The sequence below is a fragment of the Copadichromis virginalis genome, linkage group LG13 (assembly GCF_057382275.1).
Source record: "Copadichromis virginalis isolate Kocher_CV1m ecotype Utaka linkage group LG13, C_Virginalis_male_GT1.1, whole genome shotgun sequence".
In the NCBI taxonomy this organism is placed as follows: Eukaryota; Metazoa; Chordata; class Actinopteri; order Cichliformes; family Cichlidae; genus Copadichromis; species Copadichromis virginalis.
The window spans coordinates 25,303,756-25,324,074 of NC_140630.1; the positions used below are offsets into that span (position 1 = coordinate 25,303,756).

Consider the following 20,319-nt stretch of genomic DNA (forward strand, 5'->3'; position numbering starts at 1 on the left):
ATTATTCAGAGTAATTATCCCCCCTCTTGTTTTCACAAATAGAGGTTTTAACCCCCCCCCCCCTCCGCGCCCCCTTCACCCTTTTGTCCCGCCCGGTCACTGGGTCTCCATGGCGAGACCGGGCTCAGGCGTCGCTTTCGTCAGCATGCTTGTTGCTCCTGGAGGCACGGCTTTCAGAAGACACACACGGACGGTGTTTTTGGATGTCAGTGTCATACAGCAGCACGCAGCAATGAGGAGAAGATTGAGTAAAACACATTTTCCTCCCTATTCAGTCACTCGCGCGTGAGTAGGCATGCGCACGCCGTCTTGGCTTAGTCACACAGCATGTGTCCTTAACCCACATTTGTTCAGCAGACACATTTTTAAAGAGTCTGTACAGACCATGAGTACAGCTCTAGTTTTCCATTTCGTTTCTCACAGTTCCTACAGAAGGATGTTTTTTTTTTTTTTTTTTTCTTGCTGTCTTTTGTGAGCTGACAAAACGCAGCTCTTCATGTTTAATGACCCGGGCTCCATCCGTCAGCTTCTCTCCTGTAGAGTGACTTTGCTCCTGTGTCAGCGTCTCATTTTTCCTCCTCCTTCCTCCTGTCTCTGTCTTGTCGCTGCAGCAGCATCTCTCCCCTGCAGTTTGCAGCCTGGCCTGCTGACCCCTGTCAGCCACAGCTGATAAAATCTGACACCTCGTCTAACACCGAGCTGGCTCAGTTAACAATTTTCCCCTGGAATCTGCCACACCACTGTTTTTTTGGGTTTTTTTGGTTTTATAGCAATGTTTACAATACGAGGACACTATGCCATATGTTTTGGTTATTTTCATCCCCATATGGTTTTGTCAATCAAATGAAATCCCCAGCCGTTTTGCAGAAACCCTTCTCTATGGCAACGAATCAGCTCACTGAGTGAAAGAGACGGACACGCATTCAGCTGCTTTTCAGAGTGATGACTGAACGAGCCGTCCGATCATCTGTCTTGATGATATCTTCACGTTCATCCGTTATCATCCCCGTGTTGATAGCGCTTCCTGTTCTGCCTCCAACATAATAATTATAGGCTCCTAATTATGCCGTTAGCTGCCAGGCCCGCTCCAACACTTAGTCATGCATTCTGAGAGGGATTATGGGGAAGCATTTGCCACTAATAGGTTATGAAAGAGTGCCTTCTGTTTGTCGAGCGGACAGCTGGAGAAACCTGAGCTGTGAATGGTAAGAACGTGAGGCTGGTTTAAAAAGAAAGAAAGAAAATCCAGGTCAAACTGAAAATTAAGTGGATAGCCAGAATCGGTTTTAACGTGCCACAGAAGAAAATAGGTCAGGACTGGTAGAAACTTTAGATACACAAGGCAGAGTGTGTTGTCTGCTGTTGTTTGCAAATCTCTGTTGAAGGCTCTGATTAGCCAAACAGCGCGTCTGGTATTTCTCGTGCTGCTCGCTGTTTTATTCCTGAACATGCAAATGAGCATCTGATACATGAATTCAGATGACACCCTCCCTGATACTGAACCCACTCTCCGTCTTCAGTGATTCATCGTCTCCCCGTCTGGTTTTGTGGGTCGCTTTTTGCTTTCAGTTCGCTAATAACAGGTCTGAGCGTCGGGCCTTAGGCCTCGATAGCGCAGTTGCCCTTCATTACCTCCTCCTCCTCGAGTTAGTGGAGCTATTGCCTGGAATGGCCTTGAATGAGACACACAACTAATTTGCATCTGCTGAACTGTCAGATATTTTAGGACACTTGCACACATGCACTCAGGCTCGCAGGCAGAGCATCGTCAGCTGTGTTTCGCATACACCATTGCATGTACAAACAGATGTATAAACACACGCACATACTTGCTCCACTGCTGAGCTATGCTTCCACACACACACACTGTTGTCGGCCGTCTGTGGTAGGAGGGAGGTAATGAGCAGTGCACGGCTCAGATGGGATATAAGGAAGGAGAATGGAAGCCCTGTTGCTGTAGAGATGGTTTCCCATGATCCCCTCAGGCTGCACAGCACTGCCAGTTCCTGAGTAATTCATTGTGACAGTTTTCCCTCTAGCGCCCCTTGTGACCTCACAGGGGTGCTGCGTCCTTCCTCCCTCCCTCCCCATCGCTCTCTCAGGTGGGCTCATACCATGCATATTTCATACATGATCCACACTGCAGCAGCACTGTTCAGCCAAGGGCCATAGGAATGGCGCAGCGTTAGTGGGATGTCTTACACTAATACACGCACAGCATACATACACAAAACCCCCACGGACTCGTGTAGAAATCGGGGGCAACCGAAACAAACATGCTCTCTCAGTGATTTCACCCACTAACCGCAGTGTTTACACAGTCTCTGCACATCATACCTCAGCCTTTATACTGTCACGTAAATAACAATTAGCCCTTGTTCTCATTCAGTGTAAACACCAAGTGTTTGTGTAGTCAACAGTGGGAGAAGGGGAATTCCAGCAAGGTGTGCTAAGATGGTACTGCAGCTAAATCTAAGCTGTCACTAGCTAGCTTTTGTCTTTCTATGTAACAACTTTTTATCTGTCTCGCCAACCTGAACATGTTGAAGAATCTTGGACTTGAGCAGGATGAAGGAAAGCTTTGTTGATGTCAGGTTTGACACACTATCTGCACATGTGTACTGGGCGAAATCCTTAATGTGCTCTTTGTTTCTGCCTGCAAAAGCTTGCTTCCATGTATGGGACTAATGCGGATCACTTTCCCACAATCTGTTTTTCTTCCTTTGTTCTTTTGTTCATCTATCACCGAGACGCAAGCGATCAGCCTTCTTGTCTTTCATCGCGTTGTTGTGGCATTCATTTCTCCTTTGATGCAATAATGTAAACACACATAATTAGTTTTGAAGAACTGTTTTTTTTTTGATGGGCGCTCAATTGAAGGATTACTAAAATTATAACTAGCAGGTGCTTTGTCACAACATGTTCACTGCTGCCTTATTTCATGGGCCGCTCTGACAGCAGAGTGTTGCTATTAGCAGTTAATGAACTTTTCATTTGAAAAGCGCCTCAAGGACTTGAATTACTGTGGTGAGTGCAGGACTGTGGTATGCTGATGTAAGCTGACCCACTAATGTGGTAGATGTGGAGTCATAGTGCTGTCGCAGCGATGTTCCCCGCTCTCCCCTCGTCCCTGCTGCACTCATTAGCGTCGTCATGTGTCGCATGAGGACAGGGCGACCACTTAACTCAATTTTTCCTCCTGTCCCTCTCCTCAGCTGTTCCCCCTGTCCTCTTGTGCTCCCTTCCATCACTTACGGGATTTTTCTGCCTCTTCTATCACTGCAGGGTTGGAGAGCGGAGGTGTGATTTTGAAGGAACCCGTCTCTGACAGGGAGATGGAGAACTCTTCGCTGGTCACGTTGAGCTGTGATATTGATGGACATCCCCGGTGAGTCTCCTCCCACTTCAAGATCAAAATTCAGGTTTATGAGACGGTATTCAGAACGATTTCTCTTCCTCTTTCTCTTCCTCATCCTGCTGCTTCTCAGGCCGACATGCCAGTGGTTCAAGGACGGCGTGAAGCTGACGGAGAAAACTCATCAGATCAACAATAAAGAGAGGACGCTCACCTTCAAGAATGCCAGTCCGGATGATAATGGCCTGTACTACTGCTGCGCCAAAAATGCAGCTGGGCACGTCTGCAGTAACACCAACTACACTCTTAACATTATAGGTGTGTGTGTGACCTTGTGCAACAAATATCAGATCTGCAAGAATATAAAACTGACACATGATATATTATAGAGAAACATTAGGGCTGTAAGATGATACCATATTGATTTTACTTTGCTGTCAGGTGTGCTACTCGATCCACTAATTGATTGTAGGTCACTAATCAAAGGTTTTCAGGATGTAGTGAGTTTCCCACATTTCCGCACCTGGAAATGGAGACGACCAGGTGTGTGTGGTTAAAGAGCATTAGTGGTGAGAGAAAGCAGGAAGCAGAAAAAAGTTACAGTGCGTGTAATGTGATTACCTTTAAGTCTGTTAGCGACTTCCTCCCACACCACCCACACATACAATATTGTAACATGTCTTAAAAGAACAATAACAGCAGCTCCCTCAGCATCAGGGTCTCCTCCGTGTGTCTAACAACAACTACCTCTGCTACAGTTTATTCTACAGGTAGGTTCTTTCCTACAAGCTCTCGTCGTGTTGTTTGCTCTGTTTCTCCCCCGTGTATAAGGTTTGCAGCACAGCACCCAATCAGCATTAGAAACCTGACGCCCTGTTCCGCTTCACATAGCCACCTGCAACACAGAGACATCGGATTAGCACCTGGGTTGAGAAAGAAAGGATAATTGTTCAGTTTCAGGTTACGGTGTCACCACCCTCTGCTCTTCTATAGGGCTTAACCTTAAGGAAAAGGCTGACAGATTTAAACTGGTTTTCAGTGCATGCTCTCAGATCGTAGGCTGAGGCTTCCCGTTGACGTCCTGGGTGGGCCAGGTGTGCTCTGAATGCACGCCTTTCTTTATCTTCACTCAAACCACTCGTAATGTCCTATAACTGCTACTGGCACCATTCCTTCAGCAGCTCTGCTGATACTCACGTGTTTTCCCGATCTCTTCCTAGTGTGTGTGCGTTAACTCGACGTCCTTCTGCTTTGCATCCGGAGTGTAACAATTTAGTAAAATCTGTGTAGCTATTACTCCTCCTTTAGGTTGTACCAGACTTAATCTGAAGTTTTGGCAGGTCTGAGCAGTGTTGGCTAACACTGAGAGGTCTGCTTGTGGCTGGTAGAAAGGGCCAAATGAAAGTGAACATAAGGAAAAATGCAGCAGCGGAAGCATTTTTCAGGTCATTTAAAACTCAGTGATTGATTTAATATGCAATTTAAAACTGGGGTTTGTGGATTTTGCACTGAGTTTTTCTTCTTTCCTGTGGAGCTGTTTCTAACCCTGTTTTCCAGGAATAACTAGTTTATGGACCATTGCAGAAAAGAAAAGGATTATCTCTTATGTGTGATTCTACGATCTGTAAGAGCGAGAAAAAAAAAGAGAGAGAAAAGGCAGGGAAGCTGCTGGTTCTGTTTTCTGACCTCATTAAGTCTGTCCTAGGGGCCCCTGTGGTGTTGACACACTGCCACCTGAACACTGCTGGCTCACCAGCCTCCTGCTGCTGTTGGCAGCTTTTAATAAAGCCGGAGTAGTTTGGTGTGATGTACGAGCGTCCACGCAGATGGAACTTGATGGTCCGTTGCCTGTAATCATACAGATGTTCTACCTCTCTAACAGATAAGAGCTTCCCGCGGCCGGTGGTCACTCCTGAGGACCAGGTGGTAGTGAGGAACGGGGAGGCTGTGTTCCACTGCCAGTTCACTGCAGAGCCGGCGCCCACGTTGGAGTGGTACCACGAAAACGAGCTGCTGGCAAACAAGTCCAGGTATGTTGAGTGCTAAATCTTTCCCTCTGTGTCACTTTGTTGTTTCTCATCATACAGTATTGTGTAAAAGTCGTGAGTCACTTTTCATTTCTTTATTATTCTTCCTTCAAGGAGCAAGACCTTGGTATAATTTATTAAAGTGACCTTGAGCAATAGTTCTCCAGACTTTAATTTTTCTTTCGACATTGGCTCCTATTTGACTTTTTTCCCCTTGTCCATGGCCATTTTCAAAGGAAGGTTTGTTTCTTAAGCCCCTTAACATTCATATGAATCATTCAAGCACACAAAAGACACCTAATTCCAGGGATGAACCAGTGTAGTGTTTATATATAAGAGATAACCGAGCAAAGAAAAAAAATGATGACAGTTTCAGGGATAAAATAGTGTTTCCACACCAACAAAGTGAATCATATTTCAGCACAGTTTGATGTGTGTTCTTACAAATTTGAGGAAACTGGACAGAAGGAGGAAAGAAGTGACAGGCATGTGCAGGACTTGAGAAATGCATCTGGCCCTTCTGTTGATCCATCTACTGTTTACTGACGCCTCATCAGAAATGGCCTCAGTGGAAGTGTGGCTGTCGTGAGTGCCTACAGCCATCTGTAAAATGTGGTGAAAGAAAGCCTGAACAAGAGAGTACAGGCTTTGCAGCATGATTCCCAACACATTGCCAATGCAGTAAAAGCACACCTGGATAGAAGAACACACACTGGAACACTATCAGTCATGGATTGGCCTCCCGAGAGCCCAGACCTGTTGAAGAATAAAGGTGGTCACACCAAACAGTGACTGATAATTTGATAAATTGGGCTGTTTTTGCCTTATATACCTTATTTCCATTTATGCTTATGTATGTTTAACTAAACCACTCTACCTATTATATATCTTTTCTAGTAAAATATAAAGAAATGAGATGTGGCTCAAGGCTTTTGCTCAGCGCTGTACGTCTTAACTACGATTCCTCCTCTTCCATCTTGCATCCACCCCCTTTTCACCCCTCTTCCTTCTCCTTACCATCATATAAGCATGATTCCTGTGTATCTGAGTGTGCAGTAGGGCTGCCACGATTAGTCGACTAGTCACGATTATGTCGACTATTAAAATCGTCGACGACTAATTTAATAGTCGACGCATCGTTTGAAGCTTTGTAAGATCACAAAGGACGCAGGAATGAGTAGTAGGATTTAAGGGTGTAATAACGGACTGAAACAGAAGATGGCAGCACTGCATGTACAAGGATGCCAGCTGCCGTTAAACCCCGAAGAAGAAGAAGCTGTGTCCCAGAATTCATAGCGCAGCTGTCAACAATGGCGGCAGCTAGTTAGTTTTAACTTTACTCTTATTATTCTTTCTGGGTCACAAAATAAACGTTTAACATATTTTCAGGCGAGAATGTAGCTGTGTAAACCTCAAATATCTGCTCAGTTTATCAAGACACCACATATTTTCAAAAGCTCTCCGACGTTTTCGGAGACGTCTGTTACCCACTAGTTCGTTAGCTAGGCGGGGGCAAGGCTAACTAGAGCCGTGAGAACACCGGACTCCCGGCAAATCGTTTTCAAACCCACCACTGTCTTTCGCTACTCAGGTTAAACATGATATATAAGTCACTTAGATAACTTAAAATGTTATTGTTTGGCTTTCTTTAGTATTTTATTTGTTCCTGAGTAAATCGGTTTGGCTAAGATTAAAGTTATAGTTTTTGCACAGCTAAATAAACTTCAAGCAGACAGCTGATCATCAGAAGTTTGAGACACTGGATAATATACTCCGGTGTCCTGTTATATTTTAGAAAGCAAGGAGTTTATTAAACTTCACCGAAACAATCTGCAAATTTCATTAAAAATTAATAAACTATCATCTTGTCTTTATTTTTAGTTAGCACAAACACTTCAAGCTGTAAGCTAATGATAGTTATATAAGACCAGATGCTGCTGGTGCAATAAGCTGTACGCTGTACGTCCAATGGATGATGATCTGATTAGTCGACTAATCGCAAAAATAATCGGTGACTAGTCGACTATCAAAATAATCGTTTGTGGCAGCCCTAGTGTGCAGCCATTGGTATTCCTATGAGCCCGATGAGGTGGAACCCCAGCATCGGGCTCTCGCCTCTCTATGTGCTGTTTCAACACAAAGCTCAAGATAAATTGCACATTGAGGAATGTTATTACTGGGGAAAAAAGCACGGTAAAGTTTTTTTTCTTCAGTCTGCACATCACTGGAACAAACCCATTCTCTGTAACCTATCAGAGAAGTCTGCAGGTCTCCAGTGTCCACGCTCTGAGAGGAAAAGACCCTCGAGCTACACTCAGATTACCAGCATATCCCCCGTCTTTATAAATAGGACTTCATAATAAATTTCTATATATCATGCCAGCTTTCATAGCGCCTCATGCTTATACATGAGCCCGTTCCGCACGTAGAGTACAATCCTGCTTTTCTATTTTGAAGTGATTACTGTGCTCGTTGAGCTAGGCAGGGTGAATGACTCCAATATCAATAGTTAGTCATTTGTGTAATGAGCCTGTCAGAGGCAGGTTTGGTCACCTAGGCAGTGATGAGGACTCAGTAATAAGCATGGAAGCCTAACCTCTTTGTGGCTAGGTTATTCCACAGCAGCCTGGTGTTTTGTGTGATTTAGTTTATTGATCTGGGCTGATTATAGTCCCTAAGTTACGCAGCTCTCTGCAGTGATATCATCTGTGTCTGCACTTAGGCTGTTTAGATAACCTCCCCTAGCGAATGAATGAATAACTAGTGTAGACTGTTTTTCCAAATGTGTGAAACCAAGAAAAAAAAAACCCCACACACACCATCTGGAGCTTAAGGCTATTTTTTTGCAGCCAGTTTCTGCCCCACGGGTCAAACGTGTGAAACCATACTCGTGATTGCCTTTAAAAATCGCTCTTTGCTCATTTTGTTTTCTAGTTATTTTGGCCTGTTTCCACAAACTAGTTCTCCGTCTCTCAGGTGGAAATGTACACCAGCTCCCAAAGCTCATTTCCCTCTTTCTCCTAAACAAAGAAGAAGGGATGACACAGAAATCTCACTTTTCCTGAGGGAATCCACTGTGGAACTAGATATTCTTATATGAATCCCCGCTTTTGGAAAACTCTTCTGAGGGAATGCAGATCATTCTGCAGTGGCTTTCCTTTTTCCTCTCCGAGTATTTGTTTTTCCCATGAGCTCTGCAGTGACTTGGGATCTTCTGTTTTTGCTGTGCCGGATGCTCAGCTCCTTTTCTGTCATCCCCGAAGCTGGCTTAAGGTCTGCCTTTAATTACTCCTCATTCTGTCCATCACTGACACTGATACTCCCATCGGCCTGATAGACTCCAGGGGCCAGCTGTCAGGACAGGCCTCCTGAAGCACGAGATTTTTTTTCTTTTTAATTAACTCAAAATGTAGGACACATTTGTTTCTTTGTTTTCCGTGGACAGATTCTTAGCATTTACCTCTACAGATTTAGAGCAGCAGATGGCTTGGGTTTACTGAATTGGGCCAAATTAGAATGGAAAGTCCAAATTTTCGGGCAGTTGACTTGCAGGTCAAAGCGAAACCTCTAAGAAAGGTTTGCAGATGCAGACTGAGAAAGATTTGAGGTTCGTTGGCTGTATCTGTGCAGAAATCTTCTCTCCGCTGTGCTTTTCTCTGCGAAGAATGTGCGAAATGTTTGTGGATCAGTGATTGAGAGAGATTGTTTCTTTCTCTTCTTCTACAGAGTCTTCCTTCTATCCAACGGGACGCTGCTGATCACCCAGGTCAAGCCCAGGAACACGGGGACCTACAGATGTGTCGGTCGCGGCCTCAGAGGATCACAGGTTACGCTGGAGGCCTCCCTCCTCATAGCTGGTGCGTCACACACGTACACACATACAAAACTCGAGCGTAAACAATTAGAAACCCCTGTTATCCTATAATCTGAGTGGAACGGGCTACATATGAACACTGCCCTCCATCTCTCCTGCTCTAATCCCCCCTCCCTCCCTCCTCCTCCTTCTGCCGCTTTCACTTAGTGCCCAGATCTCTCCGATGATAATCACATTCCTGTATTGACATCCGGCCCAGCTGCATCCACTACCACGCGCCGTACAGAAGCATTTTGCTGCTTCCCCTTCATATTGTTTCCCCTTAGCGTCCAGCTGTTTTCCAAGCTTTTTTAACTCATCAAGTTTCCTCCAAAGTGAACAGCACCTGGCACTCGCTTTACTCAAGCAGTAGATGTTACATTAGATAACTCATCAGTGTGACTCAACCAGGGTAATGAGCAGTGTAATTAGGAGGTTGTGAAATGCCGAACGTCATTAAAACACGCTGCAGCTTTCCTTGCATGAGATGACTGTTTCTAAAGTGTTATAAATCAGTGTAATGTGAAAATGACATTTTAAGACTACAACAAATAAAAGTCTTTGGTGGTGCAAAAGAAGAAGAAGTTAAAAGGAAGGGGAACCAAATTATATACAAGTCCAAACACAGTGAAGCTGTTTTAATATTGTGCATGCACTAACAAAGCCGGCTCTTTCCTTGCGCCGCGTCTTCCCAGATAACCTCTTGAAACAACTTTAAAACAGCTCATTGAGGTTGAAACTACAACAAGATGACTGTAGTATCTTCTCATCTTACTAATCAGCCAGCTTTTTGAAATGCAAGTGCACGCACGTCAAATATTTTGAATAAGCTCAGGGCTAAAATTTCTTTGCATTTCAATGTCCCGGGCACTTTTTTTTTTCCTTCCCCTCTCCAGCAGCCCCTTTTCTCCCCCCAAGGGTTTTGGATTAACAAGGTACAACTGTATCTGCAGTTTTAACCCAGTGAACCACAGCTCCATTTAAATACCTTAATTCACCTAATCTGATGCTAATCCCTGCAGGCATTATAGGGGATTGTGTCACAGTAGAATTCAGTGTTTAGGGACAAGTTGAAACAGTCGCTCCCATCGTGGCTCCGCCTCATTCATTTCAGTGCCCTCCCTCTTCTCGCAGCTCTGCTTCTCTTTCATTTGCTGAGAAATGTGTTTTCTTCTCATTAATTGATTTAGATCTTAGGCTCGTACAAGGTTAAAGCACAGGTTGATGATTATTAGCGGTCCTCTAATGAATCAGCGTCAGCATTTGAATTGCTAAGTCAGTTCGTAACATTTGCTCGCTCTCTCTGGTTCCCGCTACAGAAATAGAAGACATGGTGCCCCGGGCGTCGAAGGTTTTCACAGTGAACAGCCTGCAGCAGGTAGAATGCAACGCCCCACATGGCAAACCTCCGCCAGTGGTGTGGTGGGAGAGAGAAGGTCAGCGGGTGCCCACAGAGGGCCGAGTACACCAAGATGGGAAATATCTGGTCTTCAGTCCCACGGAGAAGGGAGATTCGGGCACCTACACCTGCGTGGCCGAGAATAAGGCTGGACGCAGGATACAGGAGGTCACCTTCACTGTGGCCAGTAAGTCCTACAAAGACCACTTTATATGCACCCTAAATTCACTTTAACTAAGTACAGAAAGTACTTTTAAAGTGGTTGTTTGTCGTTTGTATGTATACACGGAGATGATCAAAGTTTAGATTGTAACTGTGGTGTTGCAGGCATTTAAAAGGAAGATGGGATCTTGAGAGCTAAGAAGCATGATGCGTAGAGCATGAAGTGAGAGGGCAGAGCGCAAGCTTGCTAATGTTAGCAGGATACATCCAGTATCCCAGATGTATCCTACAGTAGGTTTATTAATGCTGGGAGCATTGGGTCCTCTAACAGAAGCTAATGTGTATTTTGTCTGTTCAGTGAGCCTAGGTGATTGACACATTGGATATTCCTTCAGGGCAGCGATATGTAGCTGAAGAGTTGTCTCTTTGTCCACAGCTCCCCCAGTGTGGGTGGACATGCCTAAGGACAGCCATTTAGAAGAAGGTAAACCCGGTTACCTCCACTGTCACGCTCAAGCCAACCTCCAACCTGAGGTCACCTGGTTCCGCAGCAGCAACATCATTCAGCCCGAGGTAGGTTTTCACTTTCCTCACTGTCTTTTTCTTTTAACGACATACAGAAGAAAGCTGGTCTGTTTGTACCTTCACAGTTTTACTAAAACTTTTTGTCTTTTTTTTTGTCTCACCAGGACATCCGGTTTAAGATATTCCCTAACGGGACCCTCAGGATCAACAATGTGGAGGTCTATGATGCACATGTGTACAGCTGTCAAACCAAAACTCTGGGTGGACAGCTGACGGGATATGCTAAGGTCGCTGTGCTCGGTAAGATGCGTGGGAATCACTTAGCTGATCAGTATATACAGTGGATCATCCTTTGTTTGCTCCGAATCTATTTGAAGATATTTCCCGGAGATAAAGATGATGTGTAATGAGCGAGGGAATGATGAGCAATACGGCGCTGAGATGAAAAATAAATGCGATGTGGTCATGGCTGTGGGCTTGTGTGCGTGGTTTTCTATAACTGTGTTGTGGATCTGTGGACCCTGCAGGACACCCACAGAGATGTAAAATATGACTCACACACAACAGCTTTAGCTTAGCCTCCATTTGTAACGTGGTATCTCCATGATCAATTCTTATCTGATCTCATAAAAGGTGTGACATGCCATGATCTCAACCTCTGATAGATCTCAGCTTTTACGCTCATCAGATCTGTGTGCTCGTCGTGCCTGTTGACACATTTTTCCCAAATATGTCTGAACATGATTTGCGTCAGCTTAGTGTCATCCGTGTGTGACGTGTGCTGTGCTTTTACTTGTGTTTCAGAGAAACTAAAGTTCACCCCAACCCCGCAGCCTTCCCAGTGCTTGGAATTGGACAAAGAGATCCCCATCCAGTGCTCGGCTAAAGGAAGAGAGCCCCCCACCATCCGCTGGTCCAAAACAGGTCTGCTGCCACTGATTCCACTTGCTATAGCTTCAGATCTGATGAGGAATGGCTGTTGAGCAATATTTCACCCAGAACCCTTTAGCAGGCATTAATTCTTCAATGCTTATGATGACAAATGTCATTTCCGCAAGAATATGTAGCAACCTGTGTAGAATAAACACAACGTGAGGGCGATTTATCACCACAGATCACTTCCCTCCTCCATCTGCAGTAGCCATAATAGTCTAATTAACCACTTGAATCCCACATGGATAACCAGACCAGCTCTTGTCCCCGTGTGTCTCTCTGGCTCCCCCTGCAGATGGAGGAGAGCTGCCGCCTCACGTCAAGCAGAAAAACGGCCAGCTCCGTTTCACCAAAGTCACTCGAAGCGACGCTGGCAACTACACCTGCATCGCCTCCAACAGCCTCCAGGGGGAGATCCGGGCCTTTGTGACCCTCACCGTAGCCGGTAAACCACTGTCTCATCGTCATGGAAGCAGGGAGTAGTGAAAGAAAGGGTCCACGCTACTGTATTAGTCATCAGCCCCACATCAGGAGGACTTGTGGTCTTGGTGCATGTGAGGGTGGTTTTATAGCAAGGCGGTCACTGATCATTGCCATTAAGTTTCAAACACAGCAGCATTTATTGTGTAGTTGGTGGCCTTTTTACAGTCTGGTTAATGAATTGCGTTTGGGTTGTAGATTATCTGGGAGGACAGTGACCACAATCAGCACAAGCTGTAAAAGAGGTGCTGTCGCCCCAGATGTGGTTAAAGTGTTGTATTAATATGATTTGTTTGTTTCTGTGCGTGTTTGTGTGTGTGCTTTTTGTGCACAAACAGTGCACGTTCGCTTCAAGGTGGAACCAGACAACACGACGGTGTACCAGGGTCACACTGCGATCCTGCACTGTCAGGCAACGGGCGATCCCAAGCCTCACATCCACTGGGTGGGTAAAGACAAGCCGCTGGACATCAGTAATAACAGAAGGTAAACGAAACACATTTGTCTTCTCCACAGCTCAGCCTTCATGGATTAGGATTACACAGTTGACACGACTGATTAAAGCTCCATCTCCACACATTCGTTGTGGATTTAGCTTGTGCTAACATAGAATTATAACCTTGGAAACAAACGAGTATGAGAGTTCACGTTTCATTTGCTCCGTCAGAATGTGCCAGAGCAAATAAAGCTATTATTTAAACACGCTTTCCCCACTTTCCTGTGCTGGGCCAATCATAGCGCTGATGGTCTAATTTGGTAATGTTAGCTAAATATATTAATGTATTCTGAAAGCACTGCATTTCTTGACCCTGAATTGCACAAATTATAGCCATTATCTTTAAATCAGATGATTTTTAATGATGCAGATATAAAATCAGATTCAGATTGGACACTGAGACCTCTGTGTTTTTCTGTCTCGCTCCTTCTTCCAGGTTCCAAACGATGCCCAATGGCTCCCTAGTGATCAGGGACGTGACTACGGATGACACCGGCAAATATACCTGTGTGGCCGGAAACAGCTGCAGCATCAAAGACCGCGTGGCTCAGCTGTATGTAGTGGGTGAGTTTGGCACACTCGTACATATTTGCATACACAGGCTTTGCTTTATCAGGAGCAAATGGGCACAGAATCACAAGTGTAGGATGAAGGCTTTAATTAAACCTTCAGCCTCTGTCTGTCATCCGTGCGGACAGGTTAATAACCACAGGCGCGTCTCTGACGCCACGGCTGTCACCGAGGTGATGGGATCGGGCAGACGCTGGATCTAATAAAGCTTCGCACTCTGTGGCTCCTTGTGTGCCGACTAAAGCTGAAAATTACAGTCACGCACTAGCACTCGTGTCCCACATCACCTCATTTTCTCCCAAAGTAGCAGGATGGTATTCCAGCTTTGCTTTTTTGTTTTGGAGACAATTAAATTTAGATGTTTGTCGCGCCTTGTAAAAGACAAGTAATTGACTGTAACAGGGCAGCTCAGATAAATGGAAGGACCGTATGTATGTTTGTAAGTCGGTTTGTGGTTTTAACTGTGTTAAAATTCACCACAAATACCTTTTCTATCATCCGCTTGTTCCAATCTTATTTTTAAAATCCTGTTCTATGAAACGTTTACGTTCGTGTTTACACTAAAGTTGATGCTTTTACCATCAACTGTGTTGCATCTTTCACTGTGGTGAAAGATTTAGCGTTCTGGTAACACAGTCTGTTGTGTGTGTAAGACTTAAATCCATGCACAGTGTACTTCTTAGCCACGTTTTAGTCAGCCCCAATTTTCACCTGTGCCAAACAGACAAACCGGTGCATTTCCCGACTGAAGAGGATGAAAAGGCTCCTTACAAGATGATCCAAACAATCGGTCTGTCGGTGGGAGCGGCTGTGGCCTACATCATTGTGGTCCTGGGACTCATGTTCTACTGCAAGAAGAGACGCAACGCCCAAAGAATGCAGAAGGGCCAGGATGGAGAGGAGCCCGAGATGGAGTGCCTTAATGGTATGATTGCTGATAAAGTTGTGGTTACAGTTACACAATAATCCTGTATGCTATTTCAAGATCTTTGCTGCCACCCTGTGTTCATTTTATTGATTACACTTAACATGTAAAAAGGCAAAAAAAAGTTTTGAGCAGAGCAACAAGTATCAGTTTGTTTCCTCCGTTCTATATTCTGTATATACAATGCATTTTAACATATTATATAAAACATGTTCTAAATCGATCAGATTTATTCATATTTGTACTACGTCTGTGACCTTTGACCCAGTAGAATATTTGTTGTGTTCATCAGGCGGAGCAGTCCAACAGAACGGCCACACCACTGCTGAGATCCAGGAAGAGGTGGCGCTCACCAACATGGGTACCATCGCAACCACAGAGAAACGCCACAGCCACGTCAACAACGATAAGCTCCACTTTCCCCGGACAAACCTACAGACCATCACGACTTTAGGTAGAGTAGTCTATGCATCTCTGTTTTCTGTGAAAAAAGTGTATTGCGCTTCTGCGCTCACATTTTGCTGTGTGTCACGTGAATGTTTGTTCAGGAAAAGGGGAGTTTGGGGAGGTGCTGCTATCCAAAGCTAAGGGAATCGAAGAGGGCGAGGAGGAGACGGTGGTTCTTGTGAAGAGCCTGCAGACCAGAGATGAGCAGCTCCAACTCGACTTCCGCCGGGAAGCAGAAATGTTCGCCAAGCTAAGCCACCCCAACGTCGTCCGCCTGCTGGGCCTCTGCAGGGAGGCGGATCCTCACTACATGATCCTAGAGTACTATGACCTGGTAATCTCACACTAACACACATACAGACACAAACGCAGAAGAAGTGCAGAAATGTTGTTTTGTACCTGACGCACTGCTCTCTATGTCTGCTTTTCTCATGCCAGGGAGATCTAAAGCAGTTCCTGAGAATTTCCAAAAGCAAAGATGACAAAGTCAAGAGTCAGCCTATCAGCACCAAGACCAAAGTAAGCAGTGAACTGTGCAGCATGAGTGGCATATAACAGCCTTCTGCACACCAGAAGCCATTGAAATAAACGGAAACGGAAATAAACTGTTATACAGAGCTCTGTATTTTTGTCTTTGGGCTCTGCTGCAGTATCGTGTAGGCCATCCTGTCTGAAACAGGCCATTGTAGCTTGACCTCTAACCTTCTGAACTCATCACTGTTAAGTTACAGTAACCATTGAGGAATTGTTGAACTTTGCTCACTTTGAACTTCTATGTTCTTATCAAAGTCTCTCTACCATGACCCCCCCCCCCCCCCTTTCCCCCCTCCAGGTTTCTATCTGCACTCAGGTGGCTCAGGGCATGGAGCATCTTTCCAATCACCGCTTCGTTCACAAAGACCTCGCCGCCCGAAACTGCCTGATCAGCAGTCAGAGGCGTGTCAAAGTGTCGTCACTCAGCCTCAGCAAGGACGTTTACAACAGGTCTGTTCAAAAACATACAATAAAGTCTCCTCTGAGTAGAATCATCTGGTTAATATTTCCATCCCTTTGTTATTTCTCTGGTGTTCACATGTGTAGTGAGTACTACCACTACAGGCAGGCGTGGATCCCGCTGCGCTGGCTCCCAACAGAGTCTGTGTTTGAAGATGACTTCTCCACCAAGTCGGACGTGTGGGCCTTCGGAGTGTTGATGTGGGAAGTATTCAGTCATGGGGAAATGCCATACACCAAACTGAGCGACGACGAAGTGTTAGAAGGTGAGTTTGACGCTGCAACACATTACTGTCTTTACCCCAGGAAGAGGGAATCGCTCTTTAAAAGGCATCTCATCCCATTTTTCTGCAGGTCTCCAGGCAGGAAAGCTGAAGCTACCCCTTCCGGACGGATGCCCCTCTAAAATCTACAAGCTGATGGTCCGCTGCTGGGCACTGAGCCTCAAAGAGCGCCCCTCGTTCACCGACATCGTCCACGCCCTGGGAGAGCTGCCCTCTGACAGCAAAGTCTGAAGTGACCAATCATCTCACAGCAGAAAGGAACTGTTACCAACTCTGCCCCGCCCCCCTTCCCCTAAAATACAGACAGGAATGCTGGATTATTTAGTCTCACACATTTCAGGGAAGAGAGTTGAGGGGGAAGAAAAAAGAAAAAAAAAAACTTTAATTTTTTATGCATTTCAACAATTTTTTGAGTGTGGATTAGACTTGTTTGCTATATGAGTGGAACTGCACTCACCTTTGTATGAATGGCTTCGTGCGAGCAGTGCCAGGAGTTTGCCTTCACCGCAGTATGGACGATCCTCCCCCACCTCCAGCCTCCGCCTGTGGTTCCACTGTGACCCCGCCCGTCTGCGGCCGTTTTCGTTTCACGGAGCCTCACAACCTCAGTGCCTCTGCCCCTTCACACACACTCACACACACTCTCTAAGTTTGTAGGAATGATGGTGCATTTGCTGGCTCTGATTAGTGCAAAGGATTTGCCTGAAATGTCACGTCACCACTTAACCCCTTGGAGTTTTCTCATTAATCTAAAGAGGATATTGAAGAGAAAGTGGGGCACAGTGGGACTGCAGTGGAGCGATGAAGCCTCTGTAGATAATCAGCCACTTTACTAGTGCGTCGAGTGAGGTCGTTTAAACTGGTCTGTTCCCCTCGCAATTACATCGAGCTGCATCCCGAGTCCGCCACCCTGACCCCTCAGGTGTCTGCTCTCTCTCCACCGGGTACAATCCCCCAAATTGTTTGCTTTTGTGTGTTTGAGTGAGTGTGTGTGTACATGCACTGAACTGTTGTCCCTACAGACAGATAAGGAATGGGGTTTTGCATGAAGGTTTGTGGAAAACAAGTAATCCGTGTTACGGTAACACTTCCGGAACAACGACAACAAAGAAGCATGTTTTATAGCCAAGGAACATGTTGAACGGATGAGATCGTGCCAGTGTGGGCTTTATACATTTTTATAAGTGTGCTCTGTTAACTTTGAGGTGCTTACAGGTCACTGCTGATGGGTAGGAGTACTCATTTTTACCACACGAACACCATCGTGTCCTCTCAGCTGCAGGAATTGAACCCGCCGCCACGTTTGACCTGCTTTATTCTCTCCAGAGGTCCAATCACAGTTTCTCTCCTGGTCCACCTGTTTTGTGCAATGCTGCGAAGCGGACCATCACACCAGGCAGTGTGTACATAATGTTAGAAGCCTTGCACTAACTTCACTTAAAAGATTATCCCTTTTTTATATATATATATAAATATATATATCATGTTGTGTAGAAGGACATGCAGGTGCCTGGTTATTTATGATGAAGGTCCTGTCTTTTGTTTTTTTAACTGTAATAGAAAGGTACTTCTGTGAGGTGGTTTATGCTATGTATTCATTCTCACGGTCCATCTCGGTGTGCGTTCAGTCTGGTAACCGGCTGGGTATGCTAACACAAAGTACAAAGGAGGTCAAAAGAGTGACTGCAGGTCACCAGTGCTCGTTTAAGTGCCTAGTAAATGAAGGATTATCTTAACCGTTTCCCTTTCTGTTTGTTGTTGTTTTTACATCATCTAATCATATGCGATGGCCTTTGTTTATGAACCTGTTTTTATACGTTGTTTTTAGTGTAATATTTTGTTTTTATGAATGCTAGGCACTCACAACTAGACCTTTCTTTTTTAAAATCTGCTTCAGCACATGTTCACAGTAATCACAGATGTATACAAAAGCATACATGCTGCTGTCAATAAAGGTTCACAGTGTTTTTACCCAGTTTGTTGTGACAGTTACTTTAACTTCTTAATATTTTCAGCTCAGTGTTTATGCTGAGGTTGTAACAAATATTTGAAAAAAAAATGTGGTAATTCAGCTGTGTACAAGTTCACCCCCAAATAAGGTGTTGGAGTGGTGAGAAATAAATGCCTTGTTTTCTGTATTGAAGTGAAAATATGTTGTAAATCATGGAGCTGGTGGCTTCTTCACTGATACCAGAGTGTTGTGTGACACGCTCTTCTTGCAGCCGTGTTACAACAAAATATGAGGTTAAGCATAAGTGATGAAATCTTAAATGAGGTGGATTGTTTATCTCTTGCAAGTCTCTACAAGTTACACACACATAATTAAAGTGTGTGTGGTGGTGGTGGTGGGGGCTAGAAGTAGGACTAAAAGGATTTGTACTTTATAGTGTTGGGCTGTAGTTTGTTAAACCACTCTTATGACCTTGTAAAAGTACATCCAGTACTGTTTTTTTCTTTATCCAAATAAAAAGTCTCTGTTGTAGCCACTAGAAGGCGCTGTGTGGTTAGGTAAGGATTAAAGCTGACCCTTGAGGCTTGCCAAACATTTTTTTCCCTATTATAATTTGTTTACAGTTTAATGTGATAACTAGCTTTTAAAGAAGTTTCCGCAATGGGTCTATGTGCTTAGTGAGTTTTAGCACTCCCTCAGTCATTATGGGTCTCCTCCTAACTTTGAGCACTGTGCAATTTGTGTGTGTGTGTGCGCGCGTGTGTGTGTGTGTGTGTGTGTGTGTGTGTGTGTGTATGGGGGGGGGGCTTTGATGGATCTGCACACAGCACCGTGCGCATGTCACTTTTGGGCCTCGTTCGGTGCGCGTGACATACCGAGAAGCAACACTGAATAGAAATGAGTCTGTTAACGCAATAAATGTCTTTCCACTGCGGTGATGTTATAACAATTTTCCGAGTAAATCTGCGTTTCACCGAACTTTCGATTTTGTAGTTCACTTGCAATAAAAATCCCCTGAGCATCCTGCCAGTGAACCATTTTCAAATGCCTCAAAACTCTGGCGTTTGTTTTAACTTGCCCGTAAGACCAGGTGGGTGGAGGTTGTTCCATCGTTTCAAACAGTGCACCTAAGTGCCTCTGACTGATTTCCCTCTGATACCTTTTTCTTCTTTTAAATGAATACGGATTACACGTTTCAAACAAAAACTTATTAAGATGAATGATATCAGTTGTTTTTTCTTTGCTGTCAGGTCCACTTGTAGAGGAGGAAGCCATCTCTGACGACACTGGTAACACATTTTACTAAGTGGGCAGGAACTGTTGCAAAGGTGAGCAAGATGAAGTAAACAGACAGTGACTGCACCTTGCTTTACAGTGGCGTTATTAAAAAGTTGGTAGGAAGCAGCAGGCTTCATACTCAAAGGAACTTGCCTATTACAGTTACATTACCTGTTCAAGTCGATGTGCGATAATCTGGCACCTTAAATGATCTCATATTGCTGAATTATCTACAGTAACAGTGCCGCACACATGCACTTCAGATAAAAGGAGATGATATAGTTCAACTTCCGGGAAAATGGGAGTTTGCTGTGTGGTATAGGCGCCACAACCTGTGGGTAATTAAAATAAATAAATAAAATAAAAGTTGGATGTTTTGTTATGTTAGTGCCTTTTTACTTCTCCACGGTGACGTTGTCGGTTAGCGCAACCATTTTGGTATTTATTCTAATTAGTGTGCTTCGCTGACCAATGACAGCACTCCTCAGATAATCCTCAGCCAATCCGTACACGACGCTGTGACTCACCAAATAAGGAGAGACAGCACCAAATAAGGAAACATTGTATCTCTTTATAAGGAGGGAAGTAGTTCCTCGGCTGAGGTATTACTCCGCTGTCGCTTTCGCTGTCTTAAATTTTGA

The 20,319-nt window shown here is 44.7% G+C and overlaps 1 protein-coding gene across 1 annotated transcript in view; it reads left to right on the forward strand.

Moving 5' to 3' along the window:
* Positions 1 to 18,420, forward strand: part of ptk7b (protein tyrosine kinase 7b) — a 71,648-nt gene extending 53,228 nt beyond the window's left edge. The window contains exons 3-20 of the mRNA XM_085478187.1: positions 3,286 to 3,388; positions 3,489 to 3,673; positions 5,238 to 5,385; positions 9,109 to 9,239; positions 10,555 to 10,821; positions 11,233 to 11,369; positions 11,486 to 11,621; positions 12,126 to 12,245; positions 12,550 to 12,699; positions 13,073 to 13,220; positions 13,667 to 13,794; positions 14,525 to 14,725; positions 15,018 to 15,179; positions 15,274 to 15,506; positions 15,611 to 15,691; positions 16,005 to 16,156; positions 16,253 to 16,431; positions 16,520 to 18,420. Of these exons, the coding sequence (XP_085334313.1) occupies positions 3,286 to 3,388; positions 3,489 to 3,673; positions 5,238 to 5,385; positions 9,109 to 9,239; positions 10,555 to 10,821; positions 11,233 to 11,369; positions 11,486 to 11,621; positions 12,126 to 12,245; positions 12,550 to 12,699; positions 13,073 to 13,220; positions 13,667 to 13,794; positions 14,525 to 14,725; positions 15,018 to 15,179; positions 15,274 to 15,506; positions 15,611 to 15,691; positions 16,005 to 16,156; positions 16,253 to 16,431; positions 16,520 to 16,680 (2,822 nt within the window). The 3' untranslated portion in view covers positions 16,681 to 18,420. The remainder of the gene's footprint in view (positions 1 to 3,285; positions 3,389 to 3,488; positions 3,674 to 5,237; positions 5,386 to 9,108; positions 9,240 to 10,554; positions 10,822 to 11,232; positions 11,370 to 11,485; positions 11,622 to 12,125; positions 12,246 to 12,549; positions 12,700 to 13,072; positions 13,221 to 13,666; positions 13,795 to 14,524; positions 14,726 to 15,017; positions 15,180 to 15,273; positions 15,507 to 15,610; positions 15,692 to 16,004; positions 16,157 to 16,252; positions 16,432 to 16,519) is intronic.
* The last annotated feature ends 1,899 nt before the right edge of the window (positions 18,421 to 20,319 follow it).